This window comes from Heteronotia binoei, chromosome 10 (assembly GCF_032191835.1).
Source record: "Heteronotia binoei isolate CCM8104 ecotype False Entrance Well chromosome 10, APGP_CSIRO_Hbin_v1, whole genome shotgun sequence".
Classification (NCBI taxonomy): Eukaryota; Metazoa; Chordata; class Lepidosauria; order Squamata; family Gekkonidae; genus Heteronotia; species Heteronotia binoei.
This window is the reverse complement of record NC_083232.1, coordinates 43,731,591-43,751,477: the sequence shown is the minus strand read 5'-3', so window position 1 is coordinate 43,751,477 and position 19,887 is coordinate 43,731,591. Positions and strand designations below refer to the sequence as shown.

Here is a 19,887-nt window from a genome sequence, read left to right as displayed (position 1 = left end):
AAAATACATAATAAATATTTCCCACTATACAGCTAAAAGATGGTGTAATCTCAGGGGGAAATAAGGAATAGTTGTCTAATTAGAAGGAAAAAGAGGAGGTGGAAGGGGAGAGAGGGAGAAAGGGGGGAGACCAAACCAAGACGGAAACTATCAAGATGGAGCTGATCACTGCCCTCAGCCATATACCTGGCAGAACAATTTCATTTTGTAGGCCCAGCAGAACTCCAACAAATCCTGGGCCTGCAGGGCCCTGATCTCTCTCAGAAGAGTGTTCCACCAGGGTGTATAATTCTGCTTAGGACTGCACTAAACAGCAGATCAGTTACTTGAGAGCAGAACATTGGAAGCCCTATTTAAGCTACTCTGAACTTTCTAGGAATAAATGGAATATAAACATGAACACTTCCACTGTAGTAGTTATTAATAGATTCTAGCTAAACTTATTAATGGCCCCAAAAAATCATGTAATGGCTTGCCTGGTCTTGGCTAGTTTTGCCCTCATACCTCACTAGGGTTGCCAAGTCCAATTCAAGAAATATCTGGGGACTTTGGGGGTGGAGCCAGGAGACATTGGGGGTGGAGCCAGGAACAAGGGTGTGACAAGCATAATTGAACTCCAAGGGAGTTCTGGTCATCACATTTAAACAGACAGCACACCTATTTAAATGTCTTCCTTCCATAGGAAATAATGAAGGATAGGGGCACCTTCTTTTGGGGCTCATAGAATTGGACCCTGTGGTCCAATTGTTTTGAAACTTAGAGGGTACTTTGGGGGAGAGGCACTAGATACTATACTGAAAATTTGGTGCCTCTACCTCAAAAAACAGCTCCCCCAGAGCCCCCAAAACCTCCAGATCAATACCCCATTACACCCTATGAGAATCAATCTCTACATAGGGAATAATGAAGTGCTCAGCAGACGTTTCCCACCCCCCCCTTTCTGGCAACTCTGAAGTGAGGGATTGGCCTCTCTACTCACGAGTTGCACCCAACTTCTTCCAAGTAACACAGACACCCCATCCCAAGAGAAAGCCTTTCCAATCAAAGACTGGAGCCTCCGGAGCGGGAAAGTCACATGGTGGCTTTGGGGGTGGGGCTTCCCCCCACCGGCCAACTGACTGGGGGCAGGAAGGAGCCTGGGAAAGCGGAAGAACCCCCGCTGGGACCTCGGGATTGGCAAGCCTATACCTCACAGACTTCCAATTGGCAGGGAACGTTATTACCTTTTATGGCTATCCAGACCAAATGGGCAAGCCACACTGTTGTATCATGTGACCACATCCACTTTGCTCTCTTAAACAACAAACTGCACGTATTTCAGCCCACAATACCTGAGCCCCTCGTCTGATGAAGTGTGCTTAGGGAGCACACAAAAGCTTATGTTATCAATAAAACTTGGTTGATCTTAAAGGTGCACTTGACTCCTGCTTTGTTCAGCTGCTTCAGACCAACACGGCTGCTCTCTTGGATCTACCTCACAGACTTGTTTGGTCCTGGTAGATGTTCTCTACTGTGGTTGTAAGCTTTTCATTTTGTTTCACATGTTACCATTATGCAACCCTCTTTTGTGAATGGCCAGCAATTTTTCAGCAGAGCAGTTTTTGCTCCAGCTTGTTGTTGACTAGATTAAAAAAAAAACCCAATCTGTTGCATAACAAGGAAGGTATGGAAGTGGAAGAGAGACATAAAAGAAAAGGGGGTCAAATGGATTCACAATTAAGAGAATAAAAGATAACAGAAGGAGAAATCTGAGGAACAAAATAAGGAGACATGAGATCTTAGAAAGCCTTAAAAGGGAGACAGTTGTTGCAACCATTTTGTTATGCAGCTCTATCACTTTTTGTGGAGTGTGTTATACTGTTCTTATTGCATTGTTTTCATTGTGGGATCCACTTTGAATCTCAGTGAGAAAGGTGGGTTGTAAATTAAGCAAATAGGTAATAGGAAAGAGGATAATAAGCTGAAAAATGCATGGCAAATGATCAGAGCAATGAGAGAGAGAAAGATAAAATGAGCAGGTAAGAATAAAAAGACCATTTTAAAGGTGAGAGGTAGCAGGGAATTCTCTTGTAGAAGTTATTTTTGGAGACTTCTCTTGCCTGAATGACTGTGATCCCTTTCCTTGCTTTCACTCAGGTCATCATCTGTTCTAGGGAAATTAATGCTAGGAATTCCATTCCAGATGTAGTTAGTCATATCCTGCCATCTGTCTTCTGCTTGCTCTGAGCTTGGACTCTCAGGGATTCACTTTTGTTGGTGTTGTTAAACTGGCCATTATAAATACAGGAGTTCTGACCTCCTGCCCTGTTAACATGACTTATAACTGAGGCTTGTACACCACTTATTCTACTTTCATTGTTATTCCTCACGCCCATGCTACTCTTTACACCTAGCACAGTAGAACAAATCAGTTGAAAGGGTGCAGACACTTCAGAGTAGATGTTTCACTTTGTAGAGCCTTTGTAGAGTATCACTGGTTGGGAGGAGCACCAGCAAGGATGGCTCTTGACCTGCTTTGTGGGCTTCCTGATGGCATCTGGAAACCATTGTGGGAAACAGGATGCTGGACAAGATGCACTTTGGGTCTGAACCAGCAGGAGTTAACTTCTAACACTCTTCAGTATGCTCAACAGCCTTCCTGGAAGACTAACAATACCTAGCTCCATAAATAGCAGAACTATAATATGGCTCACCTTTTGTTAAGTTCAGTCTCCTGTCTCCAGCGATGGCCAATATATTGGATGCTTCATGGAAGTCTACCAGAAAAAGAAACTGAGCAAATTTCCTTATTGTTCACTTCCTGTTTTCTAAGTCAAAGGATAAAGCAAAGATCTGAGCATTTAGTGGCATGTCTTGAGCAAACTGGCTGTATGGAGAACTCTCCCCAAAGAATTGGCAGATAATTTATATTTGATTTCATTTCATCTGTAGCCTGCCTTTCCTGTCAGACTCAAGGTGGATTACAATTATTTTTAAATCAGTCTCCAAGAATCTCTATTAAACAATGCAATAGAACTAGGATTACAAAAGGAAAAAAAATAAAGTCTATCCATGACAAAGGTAGAATACAGTGCAGTAAAAGGATGGTGATGATAATAATACTATAAACATCACATACACTGTGATCTTCTCTCTTCTTAAGTGACCTGCTCAACTGAGAAAGTCCATGAATTATTTTCAGGTATAGTGAGATTATTAAATTCTAGGGAGATCGTCCAGCTTCATGCAGACAGAAGACATATTAGGTACAACCATATGTAGCTATTGCTGTCTTCCAATTAATTCACCTGCAGATAGGTGAAGTAAATGACTGAAGTAAATGAAGATTTGCAGATTTGTGTATTAGGCTAATGGTAGTCTGATTGCAAAGCAATGGATTACTTTATTAACAGACCTACTGTTAATAAAATCCTCTATCACTTAAACCCATAAATAAGAGATGTCAGTTACTGCTAACATCTAAGCTTTCAGAATCAGACGTCACATAGAGGTAAAATCTGATATTTCTGGAATTGCAGCTGCTTTCTATCCCATCATTAGCATTCAGAAAATGGAACACATTAGAGTCCTATGGTACCTTTTAAGACCAACACAGTTTTATTCAGGTTGTGAGCTTTCAGGTGCATGGCACACTTCATCAGACAGAAACTGTCTGAAGAGTGTGTGCACATAAAAGCTCACACCCTGACTAAAACTTTGTTGGTCTTAAAGGTACCATTGGTCTCTAACTTTGTTCCACTGCTTCAGACTAACATGGCTACCCACCTAGATTTATATTCCGAAAATGAGTTTTGTGCTGGCACAGGGAGGAGCTCCTTCAGTGGTCTTGTCCCAGGAGCATTGTGCTGACGTCATGGAGCCTGTGAAAGAAGCAACTCCAAGGAAGCTAGAGGTCAGAGGAAAAGAAATAATTGTCTTTCAGAGTAAAGGAGGAAATTGAGATGCCTCAGGCAGGGCAGTCTCCAAGCTCTGTAGATTTCACAGGAAATCCACTACATTTACTCCAGTGTGCTGTTTAGGTGGCATTTTGAGGCTGAATTTATTGAGAAAGAAATCTGATCTTCATTGATAGCCACTTTCTAAAAATGAAGTAATACTCTTCCAAACTATTACTGAATTCCTGCCAAATGTGAGGGATATAGTACAAACAGTGCATGAATTGACCAAGAATAGATAAAACAGCAATGACAGATAAGAGGTATTTCTTTCATAATTATTTTATTTATACAGGCACAGGTATGCAAGATATATGATAATACAAACTGACAGGCCCTTACTGCCTTATAATATGACATTTCTAACTTTTTAAATTGATAATGGTCAGTCATAGATTTCTCAGTAAAACTATGAGCACTGTGAAACTTTCAGCACTCCTTCTTAATGGTCCTGTGCCTATAGCCTAAAATATTAGTGCATGTTGAGTAACTGAAAGCTGCAAGCACACTGTCTAAGACACAAGTCTGTGGATTAGAACAGACAAATTTTCTGTGCAAGAACTTCTAACCAGGAGTCTACTGCAATGGTTAAAAAGTCGAATATCCATGGACCCTGACCCTGTTCAAAAATAAATCCACTTTCATATACTAACTCTAGCTTTACAATAGTCTGTCTTTTGTGGTCTCTATCCTTGGTCAATTTCTGTGCTTATTTTATGTTAGTTCTGCTTTTTGGCAGTCACCTTTCCTTTAACTCCCCCCTCCCCAGGAGGTATCTTAGAGATTTTCCAAGCAAATGCATCTTTCGTTTAGCATACATCTCTGGGCATATAAGTGCACAGCCTACTGATTCACACATTGCACCTGTCAAAGTAGATTCTGAATGCCAAGAATGGATTGTAGAATGCTTATCTTTTTAGGCATTTTTACTTCTTTATGCTGCATATCCTGCATTTCTCTTCAATGGGAACCCAAAGCAGCTTAGAATAGTGCCTTCCCCTACTCCATTATATCCTCACAAAAGCCCTGTGAGGTAGGGCTAAGAGAGAGAGACTGAGGGGGTACCACCATGGCAGGCTGGGGATTCAGACCTGTCTCTCTCTCCCAGATCCTAGTCTGGCTCTCTAACCATTCACTGCACACTGTCCTTATCAAAACTGACTTCTTGGGTGACCATCTCACTGAAGGCTAGGCTACCGCATAGCCAGTGCGGGGAAAGAAGTAAATACAGCCCTTGGATGGAGCCGAGAACTCAGAATGCCTACGAGCCGGCACTGAGATGGAGACTTGTCGATTTTCATCTTTGGAGTGTTGCGAAATACTCCACGGTGTTCAATGGGACTTCTTTCCAGATAAGAGAGTCTACTGTGGACACCCTCGGAACCTTTTACCAGAAAAGACCAGCGATGGCATCTGATACATTTACGATATTCTTGGCCCAATATTCTCTTGAAGCGGACTTAATCGCTTTCGCCCAAGTTCTGCTAGCTTGGATGGAATTGTAGACGCAAAGGGGAAAGTGTGTAAAACTTTGTGTCCTGGGGGGGGGGGGGACCCCGGTTTGATTTAACAGAGCTGGGGCTGTCCCGGGCTCCCTTCTCCTCTCCTCTCCCTGCCCCTCGACCTCGCCTTCCCCCGCTCCCAGCCGAAGTAACGAGCGTTAACTTTGGGAAGAAGGGCGATGACGCGCGGGGCGCTAGCAGGCAGCCGCCAAGGACTCGCATCGCCTTCCAGAAAGCAGCGTGAATCAGCCCTCCTCCGCCGTCCCCGCGAGGGAGGGCGCAGACGGCCAGTAGAGCTGCGCCTATAAAGAGGGCTGGATGGGGCAGAGGCCGCCAAACGCGCTCTCTGCTCCTCTTCGTCTCCGGCGCCCTCCGAGATCATCCTCTCTTGGCCATGCAGGTGCCCTCTAGGACCCCGCGGGTCGTGTCGCTGGCAGGCTGCCTCTTGCTGCTTCTGGGGCACGCCTGTCCCCAGGCGGTCAAGAAAGGTAATCGCTTCAAGGGGCTCTTCTCTCTTTGCTTTGCTCGGTGGACTGAGGGCGCGATGCGCGTTTACAGACAACTTTCTGCGCTTTCCACTTCCTCCCGACCCAACAAGAAATATGCATGGAAGTTGAAGCGAGGAAGGGCAATAGTAAAAAGATATAGGGATATATTTCTTGAAAACAAACTTATAGCATGCTGGAGCACTGTTCGCTGTACTTATTCCTAAATTCAGGTATATGCAGTGGCCAGTTTTCAAAAGCAAGTTTAGGCTAACAGCTGACGCCTAAGTTAATTACAAACTAATTTAGCCCATGAATGTTTCACTCATATAACTTACTTTCTCCTGGAGTGTTTTTGTGTGGGGTCTGAGATAGTCCTTCCCCCCTCCCTTTGTCATTTAGTAGTTTTGCCCAAACTGTTTTGTTGCCAAGAATGCTGTTGTTGAAGCGGAATCTAGTTGTATGAATTCCCCTCTCACCCACACAAAGCCTTGATGGTCCAGGTGGTAACTAAGGCACCTTCTCTGTCTTTTTCACAATAGACAACCGAGAGATCTGCTTGCAGCCACCACTTAAAGGACCCTGTCGAGCTCTTCATGAAAGGTGGTTTTATGACCGATACACGCAGACTTGCAAGAACTTTATCTATGGTGGTTGTGAGGGGAACGCCAATAACTTCCTAACTGAGGAAGATTGTGAGAAAACTTGCTGGATGATCAGAAGTAAGTCACCCCACTGGAGAACTGTGATCCAAAACTGAATTTTGCATTCTTGGCTTGAGACATGTCCACCGCTGACATGTTCTTCCATCTCTGACATGTTCTTCCATCTCTGAGACCACAGAGATGTTTTCATTGCTTAATTCAACATTACCGCTGGTTTCTGATCAGTGCCAATCCAGATTTTGAAAACTGCTTATTTAACATTTGCATGTTGATCATACTCGAGATGTTCATGCTGTATAATTTCAGCCCTACAGAAATAGGATTTTGCTGCAGCGTTTTATTTCACTGTTTCTAAATCTGTGTTCTGCAACCTCCTGAAATGTCCTTGAACCTCATAAACTAGGGTGGGCCAACTATGTGTCATGTGCATGGAGAGTTCAAGAGAGGATAGAAACAAGTTCCTGTTTCTGCACTTGGGAGACCATCCCTGCATCTATGTATGCTCCATAATGGGGTGGTAAGCTGAACTGTACTACCTCAAACGGGCCTTTGTGTGAGTTTATGGGAAAGAATGAGTAAGAGAGTCGGTCAGAAATGGAATAGCAGTGTGTAGAGAGGCAGATTCCAGTACACTACACATAAACAAGCTTGGTTTCCACATTTACTAAGTCTTTAAATAATTAAAAAATGATTTTCAAGTATGAAAGTACTCCCCAAGCTGTATTTTCTACCTTCTCAGGATTCTATCCTCTTGTTGGATGTTTAGATCCAGCCACAGGCAAAGTCTGTGGAGGCGGACAGAATACTGCAGAGCAGACCTGAAGGGGCAGGACCCTGGGAAATTCAAGAAAGCTTTTGGGGCTGGAAAGAGCAGGAAGCAGTAAAGGCCTTTTAATGGGGAAATGGCAGTTTTTAATTCAACAGAAGGAAGCTACTTCAGACAGCCATAGAGACAATTACCATAAATGGTCATGAGAAAAACTACAAGAATAACTGTTCTAAACATATTAGATGACAACCTAATCTCCCTTTTTTCAGACACCATGAACTTATGAAATCATTCTTATTATCTTTTATATTCCACTTTTCTCCCTGATCAGGGACTCAAAGCAGTCTTTCACTTTGTTTCCTGCTCCTCCTCTTAATCCTCACGACAACTTTGTGAGGATAGGTTAGCCTGAGTGATTTGTGACAGGCCCAAGGTCACTTGGCAGGCTTCCATGGTTGAGCCAAGGATCTGAGCCAGTCATTGCAAGTCCTGCCCCGACCTCATCACTCTAACAACCACACGATACCAGCATGTGGTAAAATGTTCTGTGCTTGGAAAGATGATGGAGCCTCTGTTTGAAGAAGGACTGAGCCGCACAAACACTCCACAGGTCTGTAGACAGGGCTTTTTTTGTACAGAAAGCCCAGAAGGAACTCATTTGCATATCAGGCCACACCCCTGATGCCAAGCCAGCTAAAACTGTGTTCCTGTGCATTCCTGCTCAAAAAAAGCCCTGTTTGTAAGTATAATTCAGATTGCCATCTTAATGATCTGTTAAATTCTTTTCATTTCACTTCAGAAGTTCCTAAAATATGCCGACTGGAATCTGATGAAGGGCTATGCAGAGCTTTAATATCGAAATACTTCTTCAACCTAAGTTCAATGGCCTGTGAGAAATTTTACTACGGGGGATGTCTTGGGAACGAGAACCGATTTGACAGTGAAGATTCCTGTATGGACTACTGCCTGCCTCTGAACAGTAAGGATTTTTAAAAAATACAATGCAAGGGCCTGTCTAGTTTGATTGGTAGGGAAGAAATGGAACTCTAGCCCACATAAGCTCCCCTCCTATGTCCCTTGCTCTGTCCTCTACAAAGGTCTCAAAGATTTATAAGCTAGCAAGGAAGAGATACTGGAGGGTGTTCATTGGTTTGTTTTTTTCATTCCCTCTCTCCATCTTAGAGACCACTGCTGTAGAAACTAAAAATCAGCTGGGCCTGCCTTACAAACTTGAGTTGTCAGCTGTTATTTCAAACCAAGCATTCTGTGCCCTGCCCTTTAGGATATGTGAGCCATCAAGCATCAGAGCTATGGCTTGATGCCATAGTAATATAATCCCTGCTTAATTTTTTTCTGCCATAAATGAATGAAATTTTTTCTTTCTCTCAACATTTAAACAAAAGAGCTACCTATGGGAACTCCATTGGGGTAGGAGGTGAAAATGCCTCTTCTTGATGGTCCAGTAATTAAGGATCAGGCTTATTCCTGCGTACCACCTTTTAGGTTCTGTAGCCTAGTTGTATTAGTACAGTAAGAAAGTCATACATGCTTATTGCAAAAAATAGAGAATGGCATTGTATACACATAGAGCCACATGTCTGACTCTATGTTATGTGCCCTTCCTAAGTTCAAATCTGAAGTTATTTTCTCCTATGTCTGTGCTGGAATGTTGGCTTTTACTATCAGGCAAACAGTATGCCCATGTTTCCAGTGTTAGATGTCTGAAAATATTTATAATTTTAGAAAATGGGTATCTTTTTCCTCCTTAAGGTTTATTGGATTTTATATCCCACCCTCCCCACCAAAGCAGACTCAGGGCGGCTCACAACCAGTTAATAAGTTTGGGATGCACTATGAAAGAAAGAGATGCTCATCAACTTATCTATTTTTTAAATTTTAAGATGGACCTTCATTTTGCTATAGCCCTAAAGATGAAGGAACGTGCTCAAGTTCAGTAACTCGCTTTTACTACAACAGAAAGACAAAAACCTGTGAAAAATTCAGCTATAGCGGATGTGGTGGGAATGAAAACAATTTTGCAAGGATGAAAGATTGTATCAAAGTCTGTAAGAAAGGTATGCTGCTTTCCTTTGGGCATGATAGCTAGTTATAGGCATTTGTGTTTGTGTGTGTATTTGTGTGTGTATGTGCATGCACATAAAATGCCGTCAAGTTGCAGCTAATTTACAGCAACTCCTCTTGGGGTTTTCAAGGTGAGAGACAAACAGTGGTGATTTGCCATGGCCTGATCTGCTTAGCAACCCTAGGCTTCCGTGGGGGTCTTCCCCCCAAGCACTAGCCCAGGCTCACCCTGCTTAGCTTCCAAGTTCCAATAAGGTTAGGCTAGCCTGGGCTATTCAGGTCAGAGCAGAGTTATGGTCATTTATTCAAATCTAAATGCTTGGGATACATTAAATTTTTGGAAACTAAAAAGGCTTCACAACTAGGAAAAAAATACTGCTATCATGTTGAACTCAGTGGGTTGTATTCAGATTACATTTCCTGCTCATGGAAGGGATGGGGGTAATTTCCACCAATTCCCTCTTCCTGTTGCAGCGCCCCCCCCCCCTTCCCAGTTAGACACATGTGCTGTTTCTGAGGGTACCCTGTGCCACAGGAGAAACATTTCAGGGAGATCAGTGGGCTGCAGTACAGGGGAAGGCAGAAACATTCCATTACTCTGACAAAAGCGCCTTGTGTAAGCAGAAATTTTATTCTGGATCCAAGCCATGGAGACTTAGTTTCCTTGTAAAAATGAATAAGAGTGGGTTGTCCATGGCACAGGGACCTGTTAAATGTTAATTCCCTAGAAAGTGTTAAGACGATCATAGGTCAACTTTTGGGGGTAATGAATACATGACTATCCATCACCACTCCACCCATTCTGTAAGGGAGTGGAGGACTGAAAGTTTTCCCCAGTGGTGAACAATTGAGCACCCATGCAGCAGCATCTAGTGCTGTTCTTGCAGTTTCCACTCTTAGCTTTTTTTTTGGGGGGGGGGGGAGCTTCCCCATGATGCAATCGTTTTTTGCTCAGTTTCCCCCATCCTCTCTATGTGCTTTCTCAAGCATGGTTTACACTGATTTTTTTTTTTGTAAAGGCAGTCCTAGCATGTTAGCACGTAATCTGAAAGGAATAGTATACATTTCTTGACTAGATCATCACCATTTCTCCACTGTCAGCCCACCACAGGAACCATTTTTCCAGCATTTTTTTCATGCCGTGCCACCCAACAGCATTTTGAACAAAACCGGGTAACTGTTAAAGCACTATAGCAATCTACTTCTGTGTGTCTGTTATAAATCATATTAGAACCATTATAGTGCTGTAGCACATGCATGAAAAAAGTTACCCTGACAGCCAGAATGACCATGCTCTTGAGACTCAGTACAGCACATATAGGGGGAAAAGTTGGAAAAAAACATACAGCAACATGCATAGAAAACTCCCACGGATGGAAACTGCCATTGCCAGTACCAATGACAGTGATGAAAGCAACATGGACAATCCGCACTTGTGGAAGCAGACTTGAGCTAGTTTATGGAGAGCAAATTGAGAATGTTGTATGTAGATGCTATCCAGCTAGATGCTCCAGGGAAGTCAGAAAAATATCTTGTCCTTTGAAGCAGGGCAAATGACACCATTTCCCTAGAAAATTGGTACATTGCCTCTCCAGACTTGCTCAAGGTGGTTCTAGGAAGAAGACAGTGAATGTTATGGGGAGACAGATTGGGAAGGGAAATGTAAAGCAGAATGAGGGGACTGGCTATCTACCACCCCTTCAAATCAACCAGAGTCAAACTTGTTGTCTACCAGAAATACAAAATTGTGCAAGCTCATTTTATGCAGGAAATCAAATCTACTAGAAGCAAACTTTGCATTTAAATCACCTATTCATGAAAGCACATGCTTTGGACAGTTTTCAGCAATTATGCCACATTAATGACTTTTCCAATGGTAAAAGCATATGTTTCATTTCACTTCACCTTCTATCCACTGTCAAACAGTGGGTGGGATTGTCTTTTTCCAGAAACAATGTAATTCCACACACACACCCCACCAACAACTGCTGCTACAGTGAATAGAGTGTTCAAATATGTGGGATTGTGATCTGATTTCTGTTGTTGTTCTTTTTAGCAGGGAAAAAACCAAAACCCCGGACATGAGGAAGAGGTGTTTTCAACAACAGTCTGATGGAATGTCACCTACTGTTTTTATCTGAGGAAGCAACCCAATGCTTCAACTTAATTTATAATTTTGATAATATATAATTTTCCTGTATGATCAGTTGTTGATTGTTCCAAACCAGATTCAGACCGGGCAATTTTCAAGTAACCCATTGTTCTGGAGTAGATCTTGTGTGACCTAGCTTCTGGAGAAGCTAGACTCAAAGGTCCTGCATCTGGGTAGCTGAACCCCATTCAGAGATCTTGGTAGGCACCAGTGGACTCCATTCACCATGCTCCACACACGTATGCTCCTTTCTCTGCCACGCTCTGAATGATGGGATCTGTCTTTTCACCATCCTGTTATATGGGGAATGAGAGCTACGCTCTTGTCTTTCTGCCTTAATATGTGATTAGGCCATGCCGAGAAGATGTCACTGCTTTATAGGATTGCCAGCTTTCTTGAATCCTTTTGCAGAACCTAAAGATCCCCAAGGTCTTTTTTAATGTATGTGAGTATTTTCATAAGTTTAAAACTAAATGTAAATAAACTTGTAGTAACATGGCCTTCTTTATGGCATACAGAAATTGTCCTGCTGTTTTGGGAGAAGGGCTTAAGCACTGTACAGCTGAAACACCAACCTTTTAGTCAGTTTTTCAGGGCCGTAAAAATAAATATTGCTGCTTTTAGTTGTGAAGTTCTTATGAAGATGATAAGGAATAGTCATATCATCATATTATTGAGTCTGTTTGTGTCAGGTTAGGGGGGAATGTTTAACTATTATGACTTGTTCATGTTTTCATGGGTGTTGCTAATACAATTAACTCTAAACTTACCTTTAGAGGGTAGCCGTGTTCATCTCCCATAGAAAAGCTAGATACGAATCCTGTAGCACCTTAGAGACCAATGAGATTTCAAGAGTCAGAGCTAATCTTGTATCTGACAAAGGGAGCTTTGACTCTTCAAAGCCTGTTATCTCCAAAAGTGTTGTTTCTCGAAATTAAATGGAATAGACTCAAATCTAGCTCTTGTAAGCTTTTTATTAGCAAATAAGACCAATAAGCTATTTAAGGTTGTGTACCGGTGACTGAAATAATGGTTACATTTTCCCCCACCATTTGATTTTGGTTGTAAAACAATAGGATTTCTCTTCATCATTAATTTATTCCTAGTGATGAATGAGGAACAACAGATCCAAAGCAACTACATAGGAAACTGAAATTCCTAAAGACTGGAAATAAGATCACATCTCTTTTTTTAACAGATGCATTTATACATGCCTCTGTTAATCTCCTTATGCTAAATTGAATATTTGCTCTAAACCAGGGAACACTCACCTGTCTCACCTCCTTATTGCCCTCTCCCTAAGTCTTCATGTGTCAAGTATTTTTGCACCTGTACCGGGTAAAATATTAGCAGTTGATGAAGGTGTAGGTCATATACTAAATGGTTCAGTGCAAATATAATTCACTCCCTTGTAAATATGTCAACATGTGTCAACCTGTTATTTAAATGAGTTACAAAATAAAATTGAAAGTTTATTTATATTATATCTCAGTACTTCATCTGTGCTCCAGTACCTGGTTTTTTTATGCTCTTGTTTATTTCTACCCTTGTTTTGTAACATGGTTGCCCTGTGGTGCAGAGTTGCAAGCTGCAGTATTGCAGTCCAAGCTCTGCTCATGACCTGAGTTCTATCACCGTGGAAGCTGGGTTCAGGTAGCCGGCTCAAGGCTGACTCAGCCTTCCATCCTTCTGAGATCAGTAAAATGAGTACCCAGCTTGCTGAGAGTAAAGCAAAGATGACTGGGAAAGGCAATGGAAAACCACCCCATAACAAAAAGTCTGCCATGAAAAAATTGTGATGTGAGGTCACCCCATGGGTCAGTAATGGCTAGGTACTTGCAAAGGGGACTACCTTTACCTTTCTGAGCATATATGCATAATGGCTTCCAACAGCACCTGAACCACAAGTTTTACATATTCATATTCTATTTGTCTGGGAACTCAAAGCACCTCACAAAATGTTCCATCGCTGGCACTGTTTATACTAGTTTGGCTCACTCAAGGCCACAGGCAAGATGCCACAGGCTTGGTTCATGCCAAAGGCTCATGCCTCTGGCCACGCCCAGGTTTAAATACCCATAACAGAGGAGGAACAGAAGTTCTTGTTGATCTGGCAAATGAATGTCCACAAACTTCCTCCTCTGCTGTTATACTAGATCCTATTTCACTGAGAACTATTTCACAGAGGAATAGCCCCATTAGCCTCAATGGAAGAAAACAGGACTTTTATGACATCTAAAAGACTAACAACATAAACCTCTGTGGACTATGGTTCACTTCTGCAGATATACTCTTGTGATGGAACAAGGATGTGTTAATTTTTAAAGTGCCACAAAGCTCCAGATTAGTCTGCTATTGCACCTGCACAGATACTCCTTGTATCCTAGACAGTTTATATACATTGTAGAATTCAGACCAGTGAATGCATTTATTCAATTCATTTATGCCCCCTTTTATTCACAATGGAGACCCAAACTGGGTTACAACATTCTGCCCTCCTCCATTTTATCCTCACAATTCTGTGAGGTAGTTCAGATGGGAAGTGAGTGATTGGCTCAGGAAGCTTGCATGATACGATGAGGATTTGAACCTGTATGTCCCAGATCCTAGGCCAAGGTCAAACCATTCAATCATGTAATTGGTGGGCACTAGTGTAAGATGCTTTTTAAAGGGATTCATGGAGAATAGGTCAGTCTGTGGCTACTAACCATGGTGACTAAAGAGAAGTGCCATACACAGAAGAAGCAAGCTATGGATACCATTGCCTTGAGGGATCATCAGAAGAGGCCTTGGCCTCTCCACTCTATTTGTTGGGCCTCCATGGCAACTGTTTTGGCCACTGTGTGAAACAGGATGCTGGAAGGATCACAGTCCAATAGAATATCTCTTTTATGTTCTTACACTGTTCTAATTTAATCTAACATTTTCTTTTATCAAAGTGTCAGATTACCCAACTATACTGAATGAACTCCCATCTGAGGATCCTTGGATAAATTAGTTTTTTGTTATACAAAATTTTGGATTGCCAGTCAAATTGGGTTGTGATAACCTACACACCCTACATTAGAGAATGGAGACTACTTGAACCACAGCTAGGTTTATACACAAAAGTATATTGGTTATGAGGGATTTTAAAAAATCCTTACAGATTACTATATTTCCATTATAGGGTTAATGCTATACGAGGTGTCTCAAGATTTAAGGCCTCACATGTCTTAAATTGGCCCTGCTTTGAAGAGAATGAACATTTTTAAAAATAATCATCCAAAATGTCTAACCAATGGCAGTCAATTCATCTTCATAAGAACATAAGAGAAGCCATGTTAGATCAGGCCAATGGCCCATCCTGTCCAACACTCTGTGTCACACAGTGGCAAAAAAAAAAAATTATACACACACACACACACACACACACTGTGGCTAATAGCCACTGATGGACCTCTGCTCCATATTTTTATCTCAACCCCTCTTGACTGTGGTTTTGCTTCATCAAACACCTCAGAAAGCAAAATGAAGGTCAAGTTTTGAAGCATAGAATGAAATTGCCAAAGGATTTACCCCATTGCTATTTGTTTTTGCCTGCTGCTGCATCCAAGACTGGGATTAGTTCAGGAACACTGAAGCTGCAGCAACACAGCTTCTCCTTTCTTCCCCCGCCATATTGTGGAAAAATTTGGAAAAGGTGCTTCTGAGCATTTTCAGTAACCAATATAATTTTTCTACAAAAGGATCTGAGGGTGTTGAGTCCATTTCTGGTGTGCCAGTTTGTGTCTGTAATGGTAGCTCTTAAAATGTCCAGCTCTCCCAGTTCAAAATCCCCATGGATAAAAACAAGAGAAGTTGCACCTTCCAAGGTCAGCCCTTCAGCCTCTGCTTTCCAAAGTATCTAAGGCTGCTGAATCATGTTCTGACGGCTGACAAGCTGCAGCTATAAAGATTAACCTTTAACATTCCAAGAAAGTAGAGTTTTAAGTATTACACATACTTTTTAGTATCTTGAAACCATGAGATTTAGGGAACGGTGAACTGGAAGAAGACAGAACACTTCTACTCCCTCAGTGGAAGTGGTGGAGAAAACGAGTGTGGCTAGAGAATATGGTTGTTGCCAACTTCCAAGTGGGGCCTGGAGATCGTCCAAAAGTACAACCGATGATCCCCAGACAAAATAGCAGCTTTGGAAGCTAGATTGCACGGCAATGGAATTATATCCTTCTGAGCCTCCCTCCCCTCCCCGAACCCCGCCTTCCCTAAGCTCCGCCACCAAACTTTCAGGTATTTTCCAGCCCCCAAATCTAGCGTGAAAAACCTGCGTGTCCTTTTCTCCTCCACCCAATCCTCGCGCTCCCCTTCCCCTTAGTAGAGAATCCTATTGAGGCAGCGGCTGAAGAGCGGAGCCAGCAGTCATGACCGGCCTTCCTCCTCCCTGCGCCCCAGCGGAGCGGGAGGCGAGTTTGGGCCCCTATAAAAGGGCCTGAGCGGGGCTGAGGCCGGCAAACGCGACTGCGCCCCAGATTCTCTTTGCTCGTGATGGCGCTGCGCCCCAGACCCCGACAGGTCGCCTTGCTGGCAGGCTGCTTCTGGCTGCTGCTTCTGGGCCACCTTGCCTGGCCCTTCAGGGACCCCGTGAATGGTGTTGGCTTGAGGAGCGGCTTCGCGGTGGCCCTCCCGGGCTCTTCTCGGGTTGCTTTGGTCATTGCTTCATTGGACCGACCGAGGGGGGATGCAGTCGCCGACGGGTCGGTGCGTTTGCACGGCGTGGTGCTCCTGTCCAGACATCCGCCGGCTTTTTCCTTTCCTCTCCGTACCAGAAGCGTGAGAAGCGCCCCTTCTTCGACGACTGCTCTAGAACTACTCCCCCAACCCAATATTCAGGGGTCTATATGGTACATGCCAGTCTTTCTTTACCCATATTAATTCCCACAACCAAAGTAACCCGGATGTGAAATGTCCAGTCTACAAAAAAACATCTCTATAGATAGGACACTTGCAGCTTGCCCCTAGTTTAACCTGCTACAAACGGTCACGCTTGTCCCATTTAAGGTCAGCCCTCAACACATGAAGCGGCCTTATGTTGAGTCAGACCCTTAGTCTGTCAAAGTTGGCATTTTCTGCTGACACAGCCAAGTACTAGTCAGGGTCTCTGGCAGAGAAGTCGTTCACATTACCTGCTATACTATCTGATCATTTTAGCTAGAAATGTGCGTGTGGGGGGGGGAGGGGAGACAGGGTACCTAACCTAAGAACTTCTGCATCCCATGAAGATTGCCACTATGCCATTGTCCTCCCGCAAACTTCTAGAAAAATTTGCCTCTGTTTCCTTCATTCTATCATATGATTACCCTTTCATTGGCAACAACAGCCTTTTGAGGTAAACTAGATAGAAGGGGACTTTTTCAAAGTCACCCAGCAAATTTCATGGCAGAGCGCGGGAATTTGAATTTCATCTCCCTCATCCCTGTAACCACTCTGCCAAATTGACTTTTGATGGGCAACTGGAAGTTGGTGGAAGGCTGTGCACAATGGCCATGAGACAATTATCTCTTGCTTGGGAACTAACTGTCCATAGTACTCTGCTGCCAAGACTGCTTTTGTTGAAGTGGGATCTGTTTACAAGGTGCAAACACACTCCAGTTTGGAGTAGAGAGCCAGTCTGGTGGTGGTTAAGTGTGTGGACTCTGGGTTTGATTCCCCACTCCTCCACTTGCACCTGCTGGAATGGCCTTGGGTAAGCCATAGCTCTGGCAGAGGTTGTCCTTGAAAGGGCAGCTACTGTGAGAGTCCTCTCAGCCCCATCCACCTCACAGGGTGTCTGTTGTGGGAAGGTAAAAGGAGATTGTGAGCCACTCTGAGATTTGGAGTGGAGGGCGGGATATAAATCCAATATCCTTCTTCCAATCAGATTTTACTGAAGCGCCTTCTCTTTTCCTTTTTCTTACAGACAACAGGGATATCTGCCTACTGCCAAAAGACAGAGCATTTTGCCGATCTAAAAATGCTCCAAGGACTGGTTGGTATTACGACCGATACAAACAGACTTGTAAGAAGTTTAATTTTGGTGAATGTGGAGGGAATAAAAATAAATTCCCAAGTGAAAAAGATTGTGAGCAGATGTGTGGTGAGATCAAGAGTAAGTAAACTAATTTTATAATTGTGATCCCAAATGAATTTTGGATTGTTGTCAGTGTACTGATAGATAGAAATTCACAGTGGCATTCATTTCATATGAATAAAATGTAAAAAAAAACCCAGAGGAAGCCAGGAATAGTTGTAGCACAAGTCTACTGAATCTATGAATTTGGAAGACGGCCCCTAGAAGAAGGGTGGCCCACACCCAAAATGAAATTGGACAGGTTCTTTTTATCATCGGACTGGATTCAGAAAATATTATAATTTATGGACAGTAGCTATGTCATGCACAAGACATTTAACTGCATATCTGTATTGTAAAAATATTACGAATTGTTGTGACTATATATTACATTGAGAAATAGTTTTGTACATGGGGATAGTATTTTGTTGTTTTTCCAACTTTATAAGTAGGGCAGCCCAATTATGGGTCCTGTGCTATTTCTAGGGTGCTAAAGAGCAGATAGAAATAAGTTCCTGTCTTGGAGTTCTGCTCATAATACGTGAGATGCCTCCATGGTAATCTTTTATTAAACATTTTATTAAAGTGATGATGCATTCACAACAAATCTTCAGAAATCTATACCATCTATTAGCGTTACACAAATAATTAGAGAGAGAGAGAGAGAGAGAGAGAAAGAGAGATTTCCCCAAATATAAGTAGGTCACAAGCAAGTAGCCCCTTCTGAGAAGAAACTCAGTCAATTCAGCATCCCATATTTGTAGGTTTTGAACATAATCTCCTAACAAAAGCTAGCTTCCCCACATGATGCAGGCACACATTCTTCACTAACTACATACCTTCAAACACCATACAAGGTTATCTGTACATGAAAAGCCTTCTTAAAATATACTGTATAAGAGATGCTTGTTCACAGGGCTTTTTTGGTAGAAAGAGCCCAGCAGGAACTCATTTGCATATTAGGCCACACCCCCTGATTTCATCGTTGTTTCACATAGAAAAAGCCCAGTGGGGATACATTTGCATATTAGGCCACATTCCCTGGCACCAGACCAGCCGGAACTGCGTTCCTGCTCAAAAAAGCCCTGCTACTGTTTATTTTAATAAGGCCTATTTAAAAACAAGGATTACAAGTGTCGTCTCATAGACATATCTTCTGGTCCTCAACCAATACATCCCATCTTTGATCCATAAGTTCACTTATGTGAAGTTGGAAATTCTTGCCATTCTCAGACTTTTTTGCACCTGGGCCTCAACAATATCGACAGGGATACCGCAGCTTCTAATCAACACAAGGGCATATAATTGTGTTACTACTTTGATTCTTGTCCCACTCCAAAGCTATTCTTTGCTGGGTCTCTGAACTCCCTTTTTGGCATGTGTAACTGAGAGGCCAGGCTATCCATATTTCTGTAAAGAACATGCTCTGTGATATTTTGGGTCAAGTCTAATAACTGTTCCCCTATATTCCTGGCTATATGCACGATACTACCTCACAGTGATGTTTTGCGGGTTCAAATAAAGCCCTATGTTGTAATCCATCATGGGTCCTCACTGTGGAGAAAAAATAGGGTAAATATAGAAATAAATAGCCTGTGACTACTGAGAACACAATCTTCCATTTTTAAAAGACCATGTACTTTTCATAACCTTTTTGTTAATGGTTAGCATGTGGTCAGTGTTCCATGTCTGTGAAGATGCCAGTGTAACTGTGTTTAGACTGATGATAGAAGGACTGAGGAATGCCATGGACCACTGGTCCTACCAGCCATACCGAAGCCTTAAGGGGTGGACGCTTTGCCCAATCAGACAGCATGGCTCATAAATTGACCTTAACCTGGGCTTTTGATTGACACACATTCTTTTTATTTTAGGAGTTCCCAAAAAATGCCGACTGGAACCAGATGAAGGAAAATGTGAACATTACATTACAAGATATTTCTTTAACCTAAATACAATGAGTTGTGAGAAATTCAACTACAGAGGATGTAAAGGAAATAAAAATCGATTTTTGACTAAATCTTCATGTATAGATCACTGCCTGTCAGAGGAAGGTAATGCTATTTCCTATACTAGAATCTTTGAATTGGAAGGGGCCTTGTAGGCAATCTAGTCTCATCTCCTGCTATGCAGGAAATCTCAGGCTAGGCAGCTGCCTGTCTCTGTTTGATGTCCACTAGAGAGGCCAAGCCCCCACTTCCCCTCAGGG

At 42.6% G+C, this 19,887-nt stretch overlaps 1 protein-coding gene across 1 annotated transcript; it reads left to right on the top strand.

Moving 5' to 3' along the window:
- Positions 1–5,831: 5,831 nt before the first annotated feature.
- Positions 5,832–11,715, top strand: LOC132578124 (tissue factor pathway inhibitor 2-like). Its single transcript, XM_060247978.1, has 5 exons — positions 5,832–5,925; positions 6,465–6,644; positions 8,156–8,335; positions 9,258–9,431; positions 11,495–11,715. The coding sequence occupies exons 1-5, from the start codon at positions 5,832–5,834 to the stop codon at positions 11,521–11,523; spliced, it is 657 nt and encodes a 218-aa protein (XP_060103961.1). The 3' UTR covers positions 11,524–11,715.
- The last annotated feature ends 8,172 nt before the right edge of the window (positions 11,716–19,887 follow it).